Source organism: Dendrobates tinctorius, unplaced genomic scaffold (genome assembly GCF_039654945.1).
Source record: "Dendrobates tinctorius isolate UK_male_01 unplaced genomic scaffold, ASM3965494v1 ptg000039l, whole genome shotgun sequence".
NCBI classification, from domain to species: domain Eukaryota; kingdom Metazoa; phylum Chordata; class Amphibia; order Anura; family Dendrobatidae; genus Dendrobates; species Dendrobates tinctorius.
The window spans coordinates 1,305,618-1,328,872 of NW_027361707.1; the positions used below are offsets into that span (position 1 = coordinate 1,305,618).

The following is a 23,255-nucleotide window of genomic DNA, read 5'->3' on the forward strand; positions in this document are numbered from 1 at the left end:
TTTTTTTTATTTTACCAGATACACACCCTGGAGGGAGGGGTCATTTCCAAATGGGGGTGTGTAATGACCACAACAGACTGACCATGCTGTGACTACCCAAGCAAATTACACCTGGACGCGCTTCCTCAGACTCACATTCAGGTGAAATCTACTGTGGCACAAACATTCCAGCTCCACAATACACCGGCTGAGGTTTGATAGCCAGTGATGCCTGTGTCGGCTACTGAAGAGGACACCTCACAGAAAGGAGAAATTTTTATTTAAATGTGCTGGAAAAGAACAGAGGAGCCCAGCATGGGAGACATACCAGGATGGGGGGGGGAGGATTATAACATGGGGCCCAGGAAAGGGGTTTACTATGAGGGGTGAATAAATGTCTTAAAAGGATTTAGAAAGCTACAAGGGTCCATACCTCTGGCCAACATGCAGGTGGGAGCCAAAGTATAGAGGTTGCAGCAGGGACCACCAGGCAATAGTTACGACACTACAAAGTATTCACACCCTTTTCATCTTTAAAAGTTGTCTATTGTATCACGGTAATAGAGTTGGAGAGGATTAATGATTCCCCCCACATTCATCTGTGAAGAAACACTCACATGACATGGAGTCCCCCCCTCCATCAGTTCAGTTTTGATAACCAGCAAAGGTAAAGTAGACAGCTTATACATCAGGCTGGGAAGGTCCATGGTTATTGGGCCATCCCCAGCCAAAAAAAAAAAAAAAAAATATATTATATATATATATATATATATATATATATATATATATATATATATATATATATCAGCACTCAACCACCCTGAAGTGGGGCATCACATTTGATGCTACAAATTTTGGAGCTTAGCCAGGCCCTTTCCAACTGCCTGCTGCAATGGCAACTGGGGCAATTGTACTTGGGGGTTGATATCAGTTGAGATTTGTCAAAAGACAGCTGACATCAAGCCCTCGGTTTAGTAATAAAAAACAAACAATAAGTTTTGAAAAAACCACCACCACCTCCTTGGTTTGTTATTTTTTTTTTTTTTTAATTTTAGAGTCCTGGGAATCCACTATAGTCCACAAATTGATACCTGAAAGACCTCAGGAAAGAGAAAGACGAGGCAGTTTTCTAGTAAATTGGTGAATGAGGGACAGCGTCTTCTATCTTGTGCCTTTCAGGTATCAATTTGTGGATTCTGGAGGTTTCTCAGGACTTAAATTGTTCAACCAGGAAAAGTGTCGGAAGAGTTCGCAAAACCCATTTTTGTGTGTGGTTTTACCTTTGATTACTGGGTTAGTAGTTGAGAGGCATCTACCCACCCCCATTACTAACACCAAGGCTTGTTTCCATCTTTGATTTATGACAAGTCACAGCTGATATCAACCCCGACCACCATTACCCCCCCCCCCCAGACCATGGCAATTGGGAAGAGCCAGGCAAAGTACAAGAATTGGCACATCTTGTGATGTGCCAGTCCTGGGGCAGCTGCAGGCTGGAATTTTTAGGCTGGGAAGAGCCCAGTAACCAGGGACCTTCCTAGTCCCTGATGCAGTAATAAGCCTCCAGCTGTCTCCTTTACCTTGGCTAGTTATGAAAAGACTTGAACATTAGAATAGGCCAAACACCCTTTAGTGACATATGAAAGGCCATAAAGGATGCAAGATTATTATACGTAGGGAACTTGTGACAGAATTTGTATACTGTAGATATCGAAGTACACGGTACATAGTTTAAATTTTGATCTCCAACTAAGATTGATTTATTAGTTTGCAAACTAGCTTGAAAAGAGTTAGGGTACGTGCACACGCTGCGGATTGGGGTGTGGATTTGGCCACGCGGATTTTGTAAAATCCGCAGGTAAAAAGACCTGCGGTTTATCATCTCCACAATGATGGAGATGGCAAACCGCAGCGGAATCCGCAGAAAGAATTGACAAGTCAATTCTTTCTGCGGTATAGAAACCGCAGGAAAACCGCACTGCGGTTTTTAATATCCATAGGATATTATGGTACTGTACACCGCAGCAAAAACTGCTGCGGACCCGCAGCGGCCAAATCCGCTGCGGAACTGCAGCGTGTGCACATAGCCTTACAGTACGTAGAAGACTTAAAAACACATTGCATATGGATGATTGGTGAGGGAAAGAAATAAAATAAAACTCGAATGACGTAAGGAATAACACTCGCCAACTTTACTGGCCAAAAAAATTGTACGCTTTTATGTAAGAAAATGTGAGCAAATCCTAAATTCTGAAAGGAGAAAAAACCTGAATAAAATACAAAGAATACCACATAGGTGATGCTGTAACATGGTGCAAAATATGTGCCTGAAGCTGAAAAATACAGATCAACCCAATCCTTGGGAAAAACAGAACAGTGCACCATTTTAGGATCAGGGGCAGGAGATAATCATATTGGGGAGGCTGTATTCCTGTACAGATCCACATGAGCACCATGTATGACCATAGAATTCTATGGGCACTACAGTCTTGTGAATGAGCCCTACCTATCCATTACTGCAAGAGGAAGCCTTATAGGTACCAGTCCTAGAATTCGTGCACCATGAACTTCTATGCAGGACACCAAATAAGTAGGAGTTGTCCGCCATCTCCCAAGTGATCAGCGTCTGAATCCAGCACTCGCCTGATCAGGCTGCAAGAGCGCAATTCTCAATTTAAAACATGAAGCATTGTATCCATAACCCTGGCAGATGGGACACAACGATAAGCAGTTAACAGCAGTAAATTATCTTCCTCCAGCCACATGAAAGTCGGAGATCCTGATAACGTCAGTCTTTATCAGAGTCTTTGCATTAAAGAGTGTTGATGGTGACAATTACTGACGTGTTAGCCGAGCACGACACAAGGACTTCCATAACGAAATACTATCAACGCCTGCCGCAAGTGACGATTTACAGCGAGGCACCATCAATATTCAGAAGAAAAATCCCAACACATAACCGAAGTGTTCAAATGCAGAGGAAGCTTGATATGGGGGAGGAGGGGTTACCAAATACAGAGTCTCCAACAAAAATCAAGTATCTATGTTTTCACATTACTAGGTTGAATACTAGACTCCTACCTGTTACTTTCCAGTGGTCTCATGATCACAATGAATTGGAAGACCTGTATGCAGCAGATAACAGGATTCACAATAGATGTCCCAGGTCACCTCCTCCTGGGCAATCACATCAGGGAACACCATTGTGGCGTTAGGTGAGCTGTAATATCTACTGTAAATAGAATCCACAATAGGCAATATCACAGGTCACCTCCTCCCCCCTAACTTCACAATGTCTTATTACCCGATTGTGTGTGGATATTAAACAGCGAGACAGGTCAGTATGGCCTGAATCAAAATTGTATAGTCACTATTTCTAGTAACAGCACCACCCCTGTCTATTGGTCATGTCTGGTATTGCAGCCATGCTCCATTGAAGAGAGTATGGCTTTAGTGTGAGACACGACTTGTTAAAAAGATGTGACACCATAAAAAAAAAAAAAAAAAAAAAAAAAGTTTAATTATTCAAAATCATATAATCCCCTCAGTTATATTTTTGATCATTACTTGCTTCACCTCCTCATCTTCTTCACACCTAAGGAGGTAAACTTCAGAGTTTTCCATTAATTAAACTCCAGGAGAGGAAGTTTACTAAGTGAAGCAAATGTTCTTATCGCTTCTATCAAAATTCATTAAAACTGTCAGGAAACCAAATATCACCATCTGCCTGAGAACTGTAAAGTCGCTAAAAACAGCTCGGAGGAAGGAGGATCACACAATATGAAGCTGCACGCTCCCAAAAGGTTATGCCTCGCTCTCCTGGAGCCGGCAGGTGGCTACGCACACATTAGGGCACTCTGGTCTACAGCCAAGTAACTAAATTATGGTGACTAAGATGGGGGAGAAGTTTAGGAAGGCTAGAGAGTGTCCACCCACCTTAGACATCAGTGTCTGCCCAAAGCTTGCCTGGTTTGGCCAAGCATGCATGTATACTCTGGCCGGCACTTCTGGTGGGAGCTCACCCACTTTACCAGATCCTTCTTTCCTGCAAAACTTAGGCTACTTTCACACATCAGGTTTTTTCCCCGACAGGCAGGATCTGGCTATTTGTTAAAAGCTAGATCCAATTCTCTCACTGAATTGTTTTTTGCAATAATGGAAGCCTATGGGCGCTGGATCTGGAAGAGACAGAACCGGGGTTTTTTTTTGATTTTTTTTTTTAAAGTCTGCGCATGCTCAGATCCAATTGACCAGGCCCCAGGAAACAGATATAAACCTGCTAGACTGATCCGGAGGAAAAACAATTTCTTCAGCTCTCCAAAATTTATGCCGGATCCGGTTTTTCAAAAAAGAAAAAAAAAAAAAAAAATTAATCGCCAGATCCTGCCTGTCAAAAAAACCTGATGTGTGAAAGTAGCCTTAGCGAGACACTCTCAGGCCATGACCATTTACCAGCCCAAAAGTCATGGATATACTACAGCCTAGAGACCCAACCGGCAGAACCTCCAGCAGATACCAGTTGGGTTTTGGCCATATTGGAGGTCTTCAAAACTAAAGCGAGTCTTATGAATTGATTTTGGGGCAAAGAAGTCAGATACTTTTTTTTAAGCTTGGACAAAATCAAAGTAAGTAACCCAGCCTGATACTGAGGGTCTCCTGATGCTGAGGGTCTCAAGGTCAGCTCCTTGAGAACATGAAAAATGTTCCAAGCAGAGACAATAAATCTGTCATCTACAGCTTCCATCCCACGACTCGTCCACATGGTCAAGCAGCTTGTGTTTGTCAAATCTGTCACTAGTAATATGCCAGATCCACAGTGTTGTGCATGGAGAGCTGAGAGGACACCGACCTCCACGCTTTATTTATCGGTGACGGGAATGAAAATAGTGTCTGCCGTCATGGCTTGTGCTGGGATAAAGAGTCACCGTGAGCAGGTGCCGATCACACAAAGCCAGAAGAAGCCCACAACTCTAAACCTAGAGGAAGCCGAACAGTTCACCCACTTGGTGAGATCCTCATCCCTCACAACACAGATCTTACACCTGAGATGACCGTTTTATATATTCAATCAAAATGGTTGTCGGAGGTCAATTCTAAGAGGAGCATTTATAGAGACCAGAGAAGAGCTCATTTTAAGATCAGAAAAAAAATAATAGAGTACACCAATGTCAGGTTTAAACAGATCGATCGTATACAGTTAGTATTGTGAAATCTAGTGACAGATCCATCGTAAAAGGGACCTCTCACTTTAACCACCTGCCTTAAATAACTGTTCTAACACCCCCTCTATATAAGGGTAGATGTGTTAGCCAACTGGGAGTGGTCCTAGAGACCCTATAAAAATGGATGAGAGAACAGGCCATTTCCACACATTTAAAAATGGAATTGGATGTGTGACTGTAGCCTAAGACTTTCTGCCTCCCAGACAGCAGTTTCTGTAAGGAGGGAGATCCATGTTGCCCTGACATTCTAGAAGAGTGTGGACCCCTGGCTGATTTCAGTATGGGGGTCTCCTGGGGGACCATACATGGTGGCCTGGAGCAGTGGTGGCCTTCAGTCACATTCACCATAACAGCTTTATTCTCGGCCAATGATTCAGCACCGGTATAATTTTATAGCGACATTATGTACAAGTAGCGGAACTCCGACTTCTTCACTAGATTCCGGTTAATCGTTCCATCCCATTGCCCCCAGCACATATCACCCAGACCCCCCAGCCGGTACACAACGTCTGACCCCGGCTGTCCCCTTAGTCCTTGGATTTAGTCTGTTAGTAAAGAAACTGGCCTTACTCATCCTCCTTGGGTCCACAGGGGAATATCCACCTCCGCGGCCATTGTCAGATATTGGCTGCAGTGCTCATATCATGGTCACATTGCGAGCGCTGCAGCCAATCACTGAGCGCAGTGGCGTCACCCATAGAGACGGAACATCCAACTAGTTGCGGATGTGATCGCTGCAGCCATTGTTGGGGATGAGAGAGGCGCAGGTTATGATAAACACCACACTTTAAAGAACTGTGCAATTTTAGGAAACCCAATAATACATCGTGACGACCCAAAGCCTCACTGTTGTCTCGCAGGCACCAGAGTGGAACGATCCATCTGCGCCTGCAAAGTGACGCATGAGCAGGAACGAGGCGATGACATCCCCGGTTCATGATGGAAGCAGATAGGGACTCTAACGAAAGGCTCCAAATCCCATCACACTGCAGAGCCCCTGAGGTGCGGACAGACGCAGCAGAGCAGGGGGACAGGCACCGGCGGACAGACGCAGCAGAGCAGGGGGACAGGCACCGGCGGACAGACGCAGCAGAGCAGGGGGACAGGCACCGGCGGACAGACGCAGCAGAGCAGGGGGACAGGCACCGGCGGACAGACGCAGCAGAGCAGGGGGACAGGCACCGGCGGACAGACGCAGCAGGGGACAGATGCAGCAGCGCAGGGGACAGGCACCGGCGGACAGATGCAGCAGCGCAGGGGACAGGCACCGGCGGACAGATGCAGCAGAGCAGGGGACAGGCACCGGCGGACAGATGCAGCAGAGCAGGGGACAGGCACCGGCGGACAGATGCAGCAGGGGACAGATGCAGCAGTGCAGGGGGACAGGCACCGGCGGACAGACGCAGCAGTGCAGGGGGACAGGCACCGGCGGACAGACGCAGCAGAGCAGGGGGACAGGCACCGGCGGACAGACGCAGCAGAGCAGGGGGACAGGCACCGGCGGACAGACGCAGCAGAGCAGGGGGACAGGCACCGGCGGACAGATGCAGCAAGGGGACAGATGCAGCAGAGCAGGGGACAGGCACCGGCGGACAGACGCAGCAGAGCAGGGGGACAGGCACCGGCGGACAGACGCAGCAGAGCAGGGGGACAGGCACCGGCGGACAGATGCAGCAGAGCAGGGGGACAGGCACCGGCGGACAGATGCAGCAGAGCAGGGGACAGGCACCGGCGGACAGACGCAGCAGAGCAGGGGACAGGCACCGGCGGACAGACGCAGCAGTGCAGGGGGACAGGCACCGGCGGACAGACGCAGCAGAGCAGGGGGACAGGCACCGGCGGACAGACGCAGCAGTGCAGGGGGACAGGCACCGGCGGACAGACGCAGCAGAGCAGGGGGACAGGCACCGGCGGACAGACGCAGCAGAGCAGGGGGACAGGCACCGGCGGACAGACGCAGCAGAGCAGGGGGACAGGCACCGGCGGACAGACGCAGCAGAGCAGGGGGACAGGCACCGGCGGACAGACGCAGCAGAGCAGGGGGACAGGCACCGGGGACAGATGCAGCAGCGCAGGGGACAGGCACCGGCGGACAGATGCAGCAGCGCAGGGGACAGGCACCGGCGGACAGACGCAGCAGGGGACAGATGCAGCAGAGCAGGGGACAGGCACCGGCGGACAGATGCAGCAGAGCAGGGGACAGGCACCGGCGGACAGATGCAGCAGAGCAGGGGACAGGCACCGGCGGACAGATGCAGCAAGGGGACAGGCACCGGCGGACAGATGCAGCAAGGGGACAGGCACCGGCGGACAGATGCAGCAGAGCTGAGTGGGTTGTCCAGCGCAGCATTATTGGATTAGTCCCATTGATGAGCTTTCCCCTTAGCGTTTTCTTGCAGTCTGCTGCACCGCCACATGTGAACGCAGCCTTACACAAGCCCATTGTGGCTTTTGCTAGCGATTAACTCCTCCAGGTCTGGCAGAGAATCCTGCCAATACAGCAGTGTATACAATACATCCATCAGTACAGTTGTGCCCCACTGTCCAGAGTCATCTGTTCATGGCATTAGGTGCCCCCCACATCAATAGGGGGGCACAAACTTCAGCTTGCACCCTTCCTGACCTTGCCTGCTAGTCACCCTCAGCAGAGGAGACCCCACTATCAGTGCCAGGGAGATGCTATGTTGGGGGCACTCAGCTGCTCTGCTCTACCCTGTATACAGGCACTGATGAGTGCCCCCGGCCCGGAACATGCATATGACAAGGTGCAGCCCCCACAGCACAGCCCACTACTCCCCCCCCTCTTCAGATCAGGAGCGCAGCATGGGATCAAAGCCATCTCCTCCCCAAACCCCCCGAGCCGCAGGCAGCAGCCCCGCTCCCCACCCGCCAGCAGCAGCCGCAGGGACATGGACCCGGGCGGGGATGGTACAGACCTTGCATCTCCACCTGGAGGACAGGACCCGAGCTGTTTATGCTGCGGCTTGTGAAAATATGAAACAAGGCAACAGCCCACCAATCAGCTCATACGAGCAGTGCGGAGCGGCCAATCAGTGAACAGCCAGGCTGGAGGGCAGCCAATGGCGACGGGTCGCACACAGGGCTGGAGCGTGGGGAGGAGGGGCCAGCAGGGAGATAAATACAATGGGCCCTGCCTCCTCCCGGAGACATGGCCGCTGCGAGGGAGGACGGCGCGGGAGGAGGAGCGGGAGTGGCCTCAGCTGCGGGGACACGGAGGGAAAGTTACACAGGAACCGTGGGAGCCCGGGACAGTGAATGCCGGATATAGGAGTTTTGGTGACCGAGCTGCAGCATCTGCTGTGTGTAATGGCAGCCAGCTGCTGCAGAACCTCTTGAGCGCTAAGAGTCAGTGATTTGGCTGACATTTCCTTTAGTAAAGAGGTTCTGCAGCAGCCATGTAGTGAGACGGAACAGTCCTGGGACCAGCAACACTTGTTATAGTATAGGTGGTGCTTATGTCCTGCTGAAGGGACCAATGTAGGGCACTAATGTGGGTGCCCAACCCGAGCCAAGCCTCACAAGAAGGGGCACACCCCCCCCCCCAACCCAGAGCCAAGCCTCACAAGAAGGGGCACCCCCCCAACCAAGCCTCACAAGAAGGGGCACCCCCCCCCCCCACAACAAGGGGCACCCCCCCCCCCCACAACAAGGGGCACCCCCCCCACCCAGAACCAAGCCTCACCCCCCCCACCCACAACCAAGCCTCACAAGAAGGGGCACCCCCCCACCCACAACCAAGCCTCACAAGAAGGGGCACCCCCCCACCCACAACCAAGCCTCACAAGAAGGGGCACCCCCCCACCCACAACCAAGCCTCACAAGAAGGGGCACCCCCCCACCCACAACCAAGCCTCACAAGAAGGGGCACCCCCCCACCCACAACCAAGCCTCACAAGAAGGGGCACCCCCCCACCCACAACCAAGCCTCACAAGAAGGGGCACCCCCCCACCCACAACCAAGCCTCACAAGAAGGGGCACCCCCCCACCCACAACCAAGCCTCACAAGAAGGGGCACCCCCCCACCCACAACCAAGCCTCACAAGAAGGGGCACCCCCCCACCCACAACCAAGCCTCACAAGAAGGGGCACCCCCCCACCCACAACCAAGCCTCACAAGAAGGGGCACCCCCCCACCCACAACCAAGCCTCACAAGAAGGGGCACCCCCCCACCCAGAACCAAGCCTCACAAGAAGGGGCACCCCCCCACCCAGAACCAAGCCTCACAAGAAGGGGCACCCCCCCACCCAGAACCAAGCCTCACAAGAAGGGGCACCCCCCCACCCAGAACCAAGCCTCACAAGAAGGGGCACCCCCCCACCCAGAACCAAGCCTCACAAGAAGGGGCACCCCCCCCCACCCAGAACCAAGCCTCACAAAGAAGGCTCGACAGTGGCATTATCCCCCACCCAGGGGATGAGTTGCAAATTCCCAACCACTAGCACTCACCAATCCCAAAAAGCAATGCTCGGTTGTATCAGGAGGTCCTACAAGTGAACGGCGCAGCAGAGTGTACGATTGACCACCGCTCCATCCACACAGGAGCCCCAATTCTTGGGATCATTGGGGGGCCCTATCCAGAGGGTAAGGGATAACTCAAAACACTCCATTATAGGTAAAGCAGCTTTTTGGGGTATCCTGAATGTCTCCCCCCCCCCCCAATTCTCTTGGCCATAACATCTGCCCATTATGGACCCCGCTCTTCCCAGTAGTACATGGTCACTGGGGGTCTCCTGGTGGATCCATGTGAGGAGACGGCTGAAGTTCGTGGTTAGAGCTCGGTGGTCTTCAGCAGATCTCAGAATCCCTGGTGAGTAATGAGCGTTGGCACCAAAATGTCGATCAGGGATCAGTTGGCAATAAACCGTGCAGGTGCCTGATCAGTGACTGCAGGCAGAGAGCCGGATGTAACTTCTGTATTAATTGCTCATAGTGCAACAATCAACATTGGCAGAAAACTAGGAGATCCTTAATCTACCCCAGTACATTACCTGATGGCCGAGCATCTGCAGTGACTGACCCCTCCACCACCGTCATCCTGGATAATGATTCCCTCACTTTATATGTCGGGGGGGGTCACAATCAGGACCCCTGCATTTATAGTTCTTGCCGCAGAGGAAGTGATCCTCGCAGTAAGGCTGTGTGCCCACATAAGCGTTTTACCGGCAAAAATGCATCCCATTCATTTTAATGCTTTTTGAACTAATTGTGCATATTGATGCGTTTTTTTCCACGAAAGCGTCGCAGTAAAAAACGCAGCATGCTCATTAATTTTGTGGAAAAGTCTGCGTTTTTAGCCATTTTCTATGTGTCTGGGGACGTGCGGGAAAAAAAACTCAAACGCATGTTTTCTGGGAAGGAGTCAGGTTTTCATGCAGAAATTTTCTGCAGACGTGGGCACATAGCCTAAGGCCGGGGTCACACTGGCGAGGAATACGGGAGAGTGAGAGGCGCAAAAAGCACGCATTAGACACGGACCAATGATTCTTTATGGGGTCCCTCGCACCAGCCGTATATTTCTCCTCAGTATCCTACGCTCCGTGCCACTCGCAGCATGCTGCGATTGTCAGCGTACTACGCCCGTAATACGCCAATGCAAGTCTATGGGTGCGCAAAAAATACGTATTACACACGGACCACACGTGTGACCTGCGAGAAATACGCACCCGGTGTCTTTAGAAACCCTGTCATAGGGCTCCATTATATGTCCATTTTGCAAGCCTGCGAGAAAATCTCGCCATACGGATGCTGACATGCGCAAAATACGCGACCGCACCTTGGTTACGGATGACATACGGAGCACTATTTAGGGGTCTGTCATCCGTATTACGCATGTAAAATACTGACCGTATTTTGCGCAGGTTAGGCTAGTTTCACACTAGCGTTTATGAGCGCAGCGACGGCCTGCGCACGGCCGCCGCTAAGCCCCGCCCCCTGCCGGTAGCTCCGCCTACCGGCGCATGACACTGCATGCGCCCCCTATCTTTATCACAGGGGGCGCAAGATGCGTTTGGCAGCGCATGCGTCCTTTTGACGGTGCGCCGACCTGCGCCAAACGCAACCTGCTGCAGTTTGGTTGTGTCGGCGCACCGTCAAAAAGGCGCATGCGCCGCCAAACGCATACTGCGCACGACCTGCGCCCCCTGTGATAAAGATAGGGGACGCAGGGCACATGCAGAGTCATGCGCTGGTGGGCGGAGCTACTGGCAGGGGCAGGGCTTAGCAGCAGCCGTGCGCAGGCCGTCGCTGCGCTCATAAACGCTAGTGTGAAACTAGCCTTAGTGTAACTCCAGCCTAAAGCTGATAAAATCTCAGTAAATGTATCTAGAGCCTTATCTTTATGTTCTCCGCAGTAAAGGAGCAAGAAAACTCGGCGTCGTCTCCTGGATGCGGCTCTGAAGTCAGCAGCACAGCTCACGAGACCACTACAATGCGCCATTGTCTGCCGTGTGCAGCCGCGGCCTGGCATCTACACAAGAAAAAGAAATCCTTCAATGATTGCAAGAAAAAAAAAAAAGTTACAATTCATTTCACTCTTATGCAGTAGAACTTGTGAAACCACCAAATAAAATGAGGAAAAAAACTTAACCAAAGTCCACATGTAAATTTGTAGAAGAATTATGCACTAGATATACAGTGTATGAACCCAGCCCTAGGCTGCATTCACACGTCCATGTGTGGTCTTCTCTCCCCCGACCCATGATGTTTTACTGATACATATACAGAAAATATAAATAAAGTTTATACTCCCCTCCTGTGCTATTCCAGCTGGGCTGGCACTTTTGGTCCACAGGGCGCTCACACCATGTATTGTACACCATATTATTCACTTGTTTTAAGGTTGAGGTCTAAGGGGAAACCTTGCTTTTCGGAAAATGCCAAGCCTGGCATATCAAAGTGAGGAGACTTAAAGGCCATGCATGCTCCTCTAGGAAATTAAATCAGCAAATGGTCTCCAGATGGGGGAAGAGGAATAGAACTCTGGCGCCACCTAATGGAAGCAGCAATACAAAGAGTCACTATCGACCCTAGCAATGGTATAAAAGCCAAACTATAATCTCAAATTGCCGACATGGTGTGTTTCAGCATTTTCCCCTTCATCAGTGCAAAGTACAATATATGATTTGCCTTAAAAAAAACGAATGGATACAAGTGGCGGCATGGCGCCCATCTACGCAAAAGTTGCATGCCCCCCCCCCACGAGTCTAGTTCACTCTTTATGCACCACACAAGTTACACCGATTTACAATATATCAGACACCCACACCCCTTGTAACAAGCCCCTTTAATGGTTCAGCGTCAATACATTAAATTTCCACACATGCTGCCGGAGAAAGCACAAACAGGTTCCCTCGCCCAATTCCTCCCGGCATCTCTCGCATCAGGTAAGAATTATTTGCAAGGTGCCCTCAAACTCCACCATCCAGAGCGCCAGTAAAAGCCGACAGGCCACCAATAACTTTGACGAATGGTGATTTCATAGCATCTGTGACAATCGATAAACCCAGGCGCCAAATTAATAAAGTATAGATCGTAATGTGGAAGCTCCCCCCCTTTGTGATAACCAAGTAATAGGGATGCTATGGAGCAGAAGATTAAATGGCATGCTAAGCAAACGTGGCCGCGCGTGATAAAGCGGAGGAATATTCCGCAGGTTATACAACGGCAGAAACCATAACAAGGAGACAAAACACACCGGCGCCATTTGTAAAATACTCCAATAATTACTTATGCGATGGCTTCCTGATTCACCTCGTAACCTCCATTTTTTTTTCTCCTAGACACAAAGCTTATTAGGTTTATTATTTGTTATATTCACTTTCCAAATGGAATCTCATTAGGCCGCCAAATCGCATCAGTATTGTACCGCAACGATGAACCTTGTTATAAGCATCATTCCCATTATGAAGGTAAATGGAAATATTCATCGCTAGGACAAGTATGGCTTATATATAGTGACAGATCTCCCATGTCGTATGGAGGTCGCGGTACAGAAGGGCAACGAGTGCAGGCCATGTCCAGTCATTAACAGTGCAATGCTCCAACATTATAACATGTAACAGTCTATATAGACTGTAGGAACCTCGTTTTTCCAAGAGGACCACCCAAAGGTAAATCTATACCTTCTTACTCAGACGTAGCGACTTCTTTAGGCTGCCATGATGTCTATGCCAATTTATTCAGCAGTACAATGAGGTTTTATACTCCTCCAGTTCCATTGAATCCCAATATACTCATCTATACATTTGGCCTGAGACAATTAAGTCCCACCTATACGCTGAGGACACTCAGACCTACCTCTCCAGCCCAGATGTCATCTCTGCTCTCCAGAGTCCCAGAGTGTCCATCACCCATATCCTCACACACTTCCTAAAGCTTAATGTGGACAAAACAGCTCCCCATTTTTCCCCACTCACCTAACCCATCCTAATAAAGGACACCATGCTTTCCCCTGTACAGGAAGTCTGCTGCCTCAGAGTAAACTTCAACTGTACCTTGGCTTTCACACCTCCAAGCTCTCACCACCTCCAAGCTCTCACCACCTCAAACTCAAGAATATTTTTACAATCATTCCTTTCTTCAACCCCAAGTCTACAAAAATGTTAGAGCAGGCCCTCATCTCCCTGTATCTCCGAACTAATCCGATATCTTCCAACACAACCTCCGATCCTCCCAAGACCTACTTCTCTCCACCACTCATACGTTCCTAAAACAATTGCCTCCAAGACTTCTCCCTGGTACCCCCCCCCCCCCACTACATCTAGAATTCTGAGTCACATTCAGAATTTAAAACCCATTTCTTCAAGAAAGCTTACAATCTGCAGTGACCCCACTGCCACCTCCACAGTCTACTGTCTCCTTCCCCATTATCCTGTAGACAAAGTCCACAATGTTAGGGTCCTCTCCCCTCTGTACCAGTCTGCCATTTCTCCCTGTATTTTGTATGTAAACCCCTCATGTACACCACTGTGGAATCAATGGTTCTCTACGTATAAAGGTTCCTGTACATTTTATTTGAGACCCAACCCTTCATTAGGAGGAGAATAGTTTGTGGGGACCAAGTCCATTACTCCTCCCCTAGAAAAAAGCTCTTAAGTGTGGCACCCCTGAGGATTCAGTTGCCACAGAGGTACTGTACCTCCTCCTGAGGTGTGATACCCCACCATCCAGGTAGGTTGGAGGCTCCTGACCACGCTCCAAACACCTGCATCCCACACAACAGTAGTTCAGCAAAGCCACATTGCGGCTCCCTGCTTGGAGTGTAGCAGAGCACCTTTAGTGGCTCCCTGCTTGGAGCACGAGACGTGCTGGGAGGTGGGTGGAGTTAGCATACATAAAAGAGCGGGAAGAGGATAGGATTTCAGGTCAGTTAGTGAGTGAGGAGAGGAGAGAAGATCCCCGGGAGAGGGATGGAGGAAGGAAGTGCTGCAGCAGATCACAGTGACCTGGGTCTGCTGGCACGGGAAAGGAAAGAAGGAGAAAGACATTGACCAGAAACCTGATCTTTCTTAAGAAGGAGAGACTAGTACGGAACGTAGGAGTAAAAGGGAACAGAGGACATGGGTTAGGAGAGAACCCTGCCTAGAAGTTCTAAGCGCAAGACCGGAGCCTGGTCCCCAAGGTTGTATGGATACTAAGGCTGGAGTCACACATAGCGACTCACCAGCGATCCTGACTATCAATGTGTCAGGATTGCTGGTGAATCGCTATGTGATTGCTGGTGAGCTGTCAGACCGCTTCACCAGCGATCAGCACCAGCGACGCCGAGCACGCGGCGTCGCTGTGCTCGTTAGTAGCCAGCGCGCTGATGCAGGAAGCTGGTAACTAACGTACACTTCGGGTATCCAAGGGACGCACGTCCCTTGATACCCGATGCGTACATTAGTTACCGGCAGATCGCTGGTTTCCCGCCTGTCACACGCAGCGATGCGTGGTGGCCAGCAGGAGACCAGCGACCAAAAAAAAAAAAAAAAAAAAAGTCATGGCCTTTCCTGCAGCGATACTGGCAGGGGGGCTGATCGCTGTCACACACAGCGATCTCGCTGTTGAGATTGCTGCTGTGTCACAAAAATTGTGACTCAGCAGCGATCTTGCTAGCGAGATCGCTATGTGGGACGGGGCCTTAAGGGTCCTACAGCAGACACCGGTGGAGTAGTGGGCTGTAAATGCACTACTCCCATCTAAGACTTGGGGGCACAACAGCAACATTGATAGTGAGCCGGGAGTCAGGAGTCCCCGAAGCAGGCTACAGCTGTCTGCCGTACAAGTAGAGTTCTTGGGAACATCTGTCAGGAGGAACTCCAGTGTAATTCAGTACTGGGAGTACTTCACACCAAAGGCGCTATAAGAGGAGACGTTCAGAAAGGCACATGTTGGAAGGGAGCATTCCATCTCGCCTGGAGGTTGACTGAGTCCCTGACGCGGAGGACACAGCACAGATGCAGGCACCTGTGTGCACTACAGACTGAGTAAAGCTTTGGAACTACATGCCCTGGTGTCCTCCACTTATTCCGGCGCCAACACACCCAGCACTGCTACATCCCTTGCGCCTGACACTACACCATCTACGTGTCACCACCTACTCTGCCCTGGGACTACAGCTTCACCTGTGGGGAGCTTTTACATCTTGGCTGCAATACACCATCAGTCCCAGAGGATCTGCATGCAGCGTTGGCCTAACATCTCCCTTGCCGAGCACCACAGGTGGCGTCACGAACTATTCCATTAACTACATTCCACCAATCTCCCCTAATACTCGGGCGCCCAGGGCCATGGACCGGGTCACTGCTGCTGTGACACATCCCGCTGACACCGGCCCGGTACTGAGTACCCCACCGCCCTGGGAGGGCGACCCATAAGCGTTTAGCAAACAAACCTATCAAGAAAGGAAAGGTGGAAGAAGCGAAAGAGTCAGAAGAGTTTTGTGCATTGGTCCGCCCCAAATTCACTTTCAAAGGTTATTAACATAAATTAAGGGCCAGCTACAAGACCAGGAGAAGCACTTTGGTGGGTCATATTGTCGAAACCTACACACCCAGGCATTGCATCAAGGCGAGATTCATCTACCAGTAGATGCACTTTATTTACCCCCCAGAACAATTATCTTCATATAAAACAGAAACAAATAATGCCCCAATCTTACAGCTGGGCATTGTAGTCCTCCAATACGTCAGTAGCTAGATTGTGCAACTGACTCCTTGAAGCTGCTTTTTATGATGAGTCCTACAAATGGACCCTGCAACTGTCCCAGCAGAACACTTCTGGATTTGGGAAGCGGTCCCTGGATGTCTATCCAGAAATCTGCATATTGAAGGCAGAGGTAGATCGGGGCACCGTCAGCTCCATGGTCCACCACATTGAGCCTCCTCTGGTGCAAAGACCAGAGCATCTCAACATGGAAGTGGGGGCTCAGCAAGGTTTTTTTTTCTTAAACTGTAAAACTGGACATGTAGGGGGGCATCATACTGCATGTAAACAGTGGGGCAAGAAGCACAAGATAAGCTGGGCAGGATTAAGTGCACCACAAAAAAAAAAAAAAAAAAAAAACTACTTGTCCCCATCTTTCAACATTGGGAGGCGTGCCTATAACACATCCCTGCAATATTCAGCATGCCTTACAGAAACACCAGGGTTACTTACCGGTAGCCAGTTTTTCCGGAGCCAATGACGGCACACGATATACAGGTGCAGTCATGGGAGACGGGAAAAACATGATATGTCCACATCTATGCAGAGAACATGCCCAATATAATATGCACCTTGGAAGGAACAGCTCACAGTTACAGCTCACCTGATGTGTGCGCCCATAGTTCGGAGCCCCCCGCGGTACACAGACAGCAGCTGCGGCCCACTGGGATGTTACTTACAATAAGTGTGCACTCACTGGGCCGCCAGGCCCTACATCTCCCCGCAGAGATCACATGTGCTATACTTAGTAGTAAGACTGGTGCACGATACCGCCTGATGGTGCACCCGTCCCTGCAGGTACAATATGTGCAGATGTGATGGCATCGGTGCAGGATAACCCCCTTACTGCAACATGCGGGGTACACGAGGGGGAAGAAACAGTTGGGTTTTTAAGTTAAAATATTGCACAAATGACTTAATTTCAAACACGTACATAATATAAGTCTGCCGCTTTTTCGCCATTTACCCACCAATAGTCAAAACCAAGCAGCAAAGCGGTGTAGGCGTCAGACTACGGGGGCGAATATTGCATAGAATTCAGGAGAAAAAAGAAAAAAAAAAAAACATTCCTGAAGAAATCGGGTCAGTCTCAGTAAGGATTGTTCACACCGAATCATTGGAGAGAGGACTACAAGTTTTTATAAAAGAATCAGAAAATGTTATAGTTCAAAACCTCAAAAGAGCCTTGGGGTTTGTGGGGGAGGATTTGCTCAAAAGCTTACATGTGGGTCTAAGGTAGGGGTTTTGTTTTGTTTTTTTCCAGTGTGCAAAGAACCTGCAAGTCAAGGTCCTCATGTGCACAGAGACCTGTGGGCCATGTTTGGGACTGTGAAATAAGCTTCCAGGAACCCAGCCCAAGTGAGAGCAGTGGAATATACCCTTTGGTCCTTGCATTGCATGGTGAGGTTATATATGCACATGGGGTGGGATCCACTACCGGCGCAGACATTACACCCCTGTGATCAGAAGTCATCACTAACCAATACGTCGCATTTCGTTTTCCAGTCTCCAGATCATTTGGGTAAAGTAGCTTGCCCCTGTTGATCCCATTGCTCGTTGCAGCTCACTGAAATTTCGCCAAATCAACATAGTTTCCAAGCCAGGCCTTATGTTCTCTGCTACAGGAGAGTCACTGATCAGCTGCACTTAAGTATCCAAGCTATCAAACAGCGCTGCCAACAATCAGAGAACACAGCTGATGGCTAATCTAGTCATTTACTGCAGAGCTGACGCCTGATGGAGGAGGAGCATGGGGTGGTCATCATGATCATCATGATCATCATCAACAACAAAGCATGTCTGAGTTTAGAATGTTAGTTTTTGGAGCAAAAAAACTCCAAAAATCATCCTGAAAAAAAAAAAAGACTTTGCGTTTCAGCTCCAAAAATTCAGCAGAAAGACTCAGCGTGAACCGGCTCCATAGGGTATGTGCACACGACGGTGGCGGACCTATGTCACTGAGCGTTCTGTCCGTTTTTGGAGGAGGTTTCGAGGAGCTCTTTCAGGTGGAACCCACCTGATAAAGATGTCCTGTGCACATGGCCTTAGGCCTCTTTCATACATCAGTATTTTTGATCAGTATTTCATCAGTATTTGTATGCCAAAACCAGGAATGTCTCCAAAATAAGGAACAGGTGTCAGTCTTTCAATTATATTTTTTTCTCGGTAAGTTCCATTCCTGGCTTTGGCCTACAAACACTGATGCAAAATACTGACGTGTGAATGAGCCTTTAGAAAGTGATGAAGATGGATTCTGATACGTTCAGACGGAGTTTTTTTTATTTTTTTTGCCAGAAATCATTTTAGGAATTGTGAGAATTCTTGGAGGTTTCTCTTTATGATAAAACATTTCCCTTCAGTGTTTTTTTTTGGAGTTCAAATTCCCCAAAAGTCACCTTGAAAAAATTAAAAACAGCTTCAAAAATTCTTGAAAGATTCTTTAAATTAATTTTTGGAGTGTGTTAACAATAAGGGGGTTTATGCTGATATTTATTTTATTTTATTTTTTTTTTTAGCAAAAACTCTTCCAAAAAATTTAAAAAAACTGCTAGAAAAAAAAACAACTTGGAACTTTCGGCTGTAAAAACTCAGCAAAACGACTCAGTGTGAACGCGGCCTTAAAGGAACTCCAGTTTACTGTTCCTTTCAGGATGTTTTTGGAGCTTTTTTTTTTTTTTTTCTCCTTCCTGGATAGGTTTTAAAAACAAACGACTGATGGAAAAAAAGAAAATGCACGAGACTTCCTTGAACATTCTCTAAAGCATTTTGTAAGGGATTTTTTTTTTTTTTTTTTTGCAGCCTTTTGATTGGACAGTAATACAGGAAAAAATGCAGGAAAAAAAACGCAGGTATCAGGTTTTGCTGAGTTTTTGGTGCAAAAACCTTAAGGATATTATATCATGTTTTTTTTTTTTCTGCCACAAAACTTTATCAACATCCACAAGAGACAAGAAAAACACAGCAAAACCTGCTTTTTGTAAGCATCTTCTTTACTGCAAAGAGAGCAGGTTTTGCTTGCAGAAAAAGAAGCAGAAAAAACGCAACGTGTGAACACAGCCTGTCTTTTTTCTAGGAGTTTTTGGAGCATACATTTTGGAAGAGTTTTGAGTTTTTAAGGAGGACTTTTGTAAAGTCTCTGCTCAGTTGCCCATCAAAAAGAGTCATCAGAAAACTCAGTGTGAACATACCCTTAAGGGTGTGTGCACACGTTGCAGATTCTGCTGTGGAACTTTCCGATTTTTTGAGATTTTACTAAATCCACAGGTAAAATTACCTGCAGATTTAGTGCAGTTTTTGTAGGAGATGGTAAACCGCAGCAGAATCCGCAGAAAAGAACTGACATGTCATTTCTTTCTGCGGATTCAAAACCGCAGCTTTTCCGCAGTTAAAAATCCGCAGCATGTGCACAGCAGAATGTAACTCCCATAGGATAACATGCTACTGTACACTGTCTGCAGAACTGCTGCAGATCCGCAGCAAAAACCGCAGCGTGTGCACATAGCCTTAATCAGCACCAAATCTGCGTGGAAAAATCTGCAGCACGTGCACAGCGTTTTATGTTTTACATAGCCTTAAATGGTACTCTACATCACTTGCAGTTTTGCAGGGCCAAATCTGCTGCAGAACTGCAGAAGAATCCACACCGTGTGCACATACCCTAAGGCTACTTTCAGACTAGCATTACGAGGCGCAGCGCCGCTGCTAAGCTCCGCCCCTGGCCGCGCCTCCTCCGGCCAGCTCCTCCTATGGGCGCATGACGCTGCATGCGATCAGCGTACCCTATATTTAGCGATGGGTACGCTGGTATGATTTTGCCGGTGCATGCGCCCTTTTGGTGCTGCGCCAACGTACGCCAAACGCACCGTGCTGCATTTTTGTGCGCTCGGCGCACGCGCCGGCAAAATCATGCCAGCGTACCCAACGCTAAATATAGGGTACGCTGATCACATGTAGCGTCATGCCCCCATAGGACCTGACCGGAGGAGGCGGAGCCGGGGGCGGGGCTTAGTGGCGGCCCTGCGCTGCGCCTCGTAACGCTAGTCTGAAAGTAGCCTAAGGCCGGGGTCAGACTTGCTAGTGTGATGCGAGAAACTCACGCATCAGTACCCGGCCCGGCGGCACTCGGGACCAGAGTGTGCGGCTGCATAGAAACACATGCAGCCGCACACTCCGCTCCGGTATTTTTCTCACCATTTATAAAAGCATAGCTTGCTGTCACTGAATGGGAACATTTTTCACACCTGTAACGTTGCGTTAACTCGAGGAGGGAATCCCACATGCAGTTTTTGGAGGCAGAAGACAAGAGGAAGTATAAGGGTGAGTGCACACAGTGCATATTGAGCAGCGGATTTTTCCATGTGGATTTGCAGGTAAAACCGCAGGTAAAGTGACCTGCGCTTTACCTGCGGATTTGCTTGCGGTTTTCCCCTGCGGTTTGACACCTGTACAATGGAACAGGTGTCAAACCGCTGCGGAATCCGCAGAAAGAATTGACATGCTGCGGATTTAAAACCATAGCAAATCCGCGCGGAAAACTCCGTAGCATGTGCACTGCGTTTTTTAAATCCCATTGATTTGCATTGTTCTGTACAATGCCTGCCGATCCGCAGCAGAATTCGCAACGTGTGCCCCTCCCCCAAGGGTACGTGCACCCTAACTCTTATATATGCCGTGATACCCACTGGGTTTTGACAGTAGGTAGAAATTTTAACAATCGATTGAAATTAAAACAGAATAGAAATTTAGAGAACGATTCCCATGTTGATTTTAATTAAAAAATTCTGTACAGATTTTTTTTTTTTTTTTTACTTTATTTTTCATAGGGGTCAGAACTCTGTTCTCAGTTACTGAGCTCCAAAATCCCCTGTATAAAAAAAATGAGAACGAGATAATATTTTGACAGAATTCAGTCACCACTAGAGGGAACTTAGGAGCTTACTGCATATTCCATGCTCCTAAACGCCCTCTAGTGGTGGTGGATAAAGAATCATAGAATCGTAGAGTTGGAAGGGACCTCCTGGGCCATCTGGTCCAACCCCCTGCTCAAAGCAGGATTCGCTAAATCATCCCAGATAGATGTCTGTCCAGCCTCTGTTTGAAGACTTCCATTGAAGGAGAACTCACCACTTCTCGTGGCAGCCTGTTCCACTCATTGATCACTCTAACTGTCAAAAAGTTTTTTCTAATATCTAATCTGTGTCTTCTCCCATTCAGTGAAGAAAATTGCTTTGTGTGCACTGACTTATTAGATGTATCCTTTCTGCTGCCTTTCCCCTCTCATAGCAGTCTCACCAGCACAGTCAAAGATGGAAAACTGCAGCTGCATCCCCCAGCTGCAGTTTAGATTTCTACAGGTTAAGTAATAAGGAGCATCGGGGGATGGAAGGTGAGGACGATGCCCATCTGTCTTACTATGTTTATAACACCCACATATAGTATTCATTGGTAGCGTAGCTACTGGAAGAGGTGGAGAGGGATCCGTCACTCTGGGGCCCTGTCACATGAAGGGGCCCACCCGGACCCACGGCCACTTCTGTTAAGAGGCAGAACACGGCTCTCTGAGGAGTCAGGGAGAGGGGCTGCAAAATGCCTGCTCCCCTCTCGGAGACTAAGCACTGGCTAGCACAGTGGCCAGTCGCAGAGCCACATTCCGTGCGGTGCTGAAAAACGATGAATACGCTGGAGGGTGAGTATATTACATCAGTACATTATATAATGTGGGAGATACTGTGAGGGCCATCATGCAGTGTGGGAGCCATTACACAAAGTGGGAGCTAACAAGAGGGTCATTATACAGCTTGGGGCCCATATACAGTGTGCGGACTACTGTGGGGGGCCAACAAAGTGTGGAGGCCATTATACAGTGTGGGAGCTAATTTGAGGGCCATTAGGTTATGGGCTTGCGGAGTGCACCGAATAATAAAGACGGTATAAGGTGCGTTCGCAGCCCGGGGTCCACCGTGCAGAGATGGTAAACTGCTGCTCGGTAATGGCGGCGAACTAAGTGAACACCGGCGGGATATTCGCTGACCCGGTGTGCACAGGAGCAAACTCTGTTACCTCACAGAGGCGCTAAAACAACTGCCGGAGCCTGGTTATACTCACAGAGCTCGGCTGGGTGAGCACTAGTTAACAGTCACAGAACTCAGCCCCAGAGACACAGGACAGTCCCGGTAGACCACTAGCGCTCGGTGCCGCAGCTGCGGTGCCACCAAGAGAATATTAACTGCACCGAGTGCGTGCTGCAGTGCCCCGGCGGATGCCACTAACCACCCAGAGCAGGGAGGAAAGCGCTTGTAGCGCACGGCACTGCTGTAATGACCGCTGGTGCTCGTGCGGTGCAGAGGTGCCTTGTGCTGGATGGCACTATAAGACGCTAACGCTCGTGTGGAGAGCAGGATGCTCTGTGGCCCATAGACTATGCCGCTACTGGTGCTGACTCTAACTCCATTACCCCTATACCATACACAACCAAAGGGAGGGGATTATAATGAGTCAGTCACCAGTCTCATGCATCAATCTTCACACACACAACTAATCGTAAGAGTCTATATTAGCGCATGGCCGAGCGGCCGTGCGACTCTATTTTAGCGGCGTCCTTCCGGGATCTTCCCAGTGGACCAATCGGAGCAGGAACGGGACCAGTGCATGTGATCTCCGACCTCCAATGAGAGGTCGTCCCACGGGCATGCTCAGTAGGCAAAAGACAGGACTTAGTCCCAGGAGCGTCTGCTTGCTGCTGACTCAGGCATGGTGCCATAACAGAGCCTGAGGGAGCAACCAGACGCCTAGCATTAGCCCGGGCAAGACACAGGGACCAACGTCTTTGCTGTGCAGGAATTTCTGT

At 49.2% G+C, this 23,255-nt stretch overlaps 1 protein-coding gene across 8 annotated transcripts in view; it reads right to left on the minus strand.

Moving 5' to 3' along the window:
- The window catches only part of CTBP1 (C-terminal binding protein 1), a 287,700-nt gene that overhangs the window by 108,415 nt on the left and 156,030 nt on the right, over positions 1–23,255 (minus strand). For 2 of the 8 annotated variants that reach the window (XM_073574415.1, XM_073574412.1), the window contains exon 1: positions 8,138–8,159. The exons of 4 other annotated variants lie outside the window; for them this stretch is intronic. In XM_073574415.1, the coding sequence (XP_073430516.1) occupies positions 8,138–8,144 (7 nt within the window). In that variant the 5' untranslated portion in view covers positions 8,145–8,159. Of the gene's footprint in view, positions 1–8,137; positions 8,160–17,889; positions 18,047–23,255 lie in introns of those variants that run through there. 2 more of the 8 variants (XM_073574411.1, XM_073574408.1) reach the window with 2 other exon arrangements.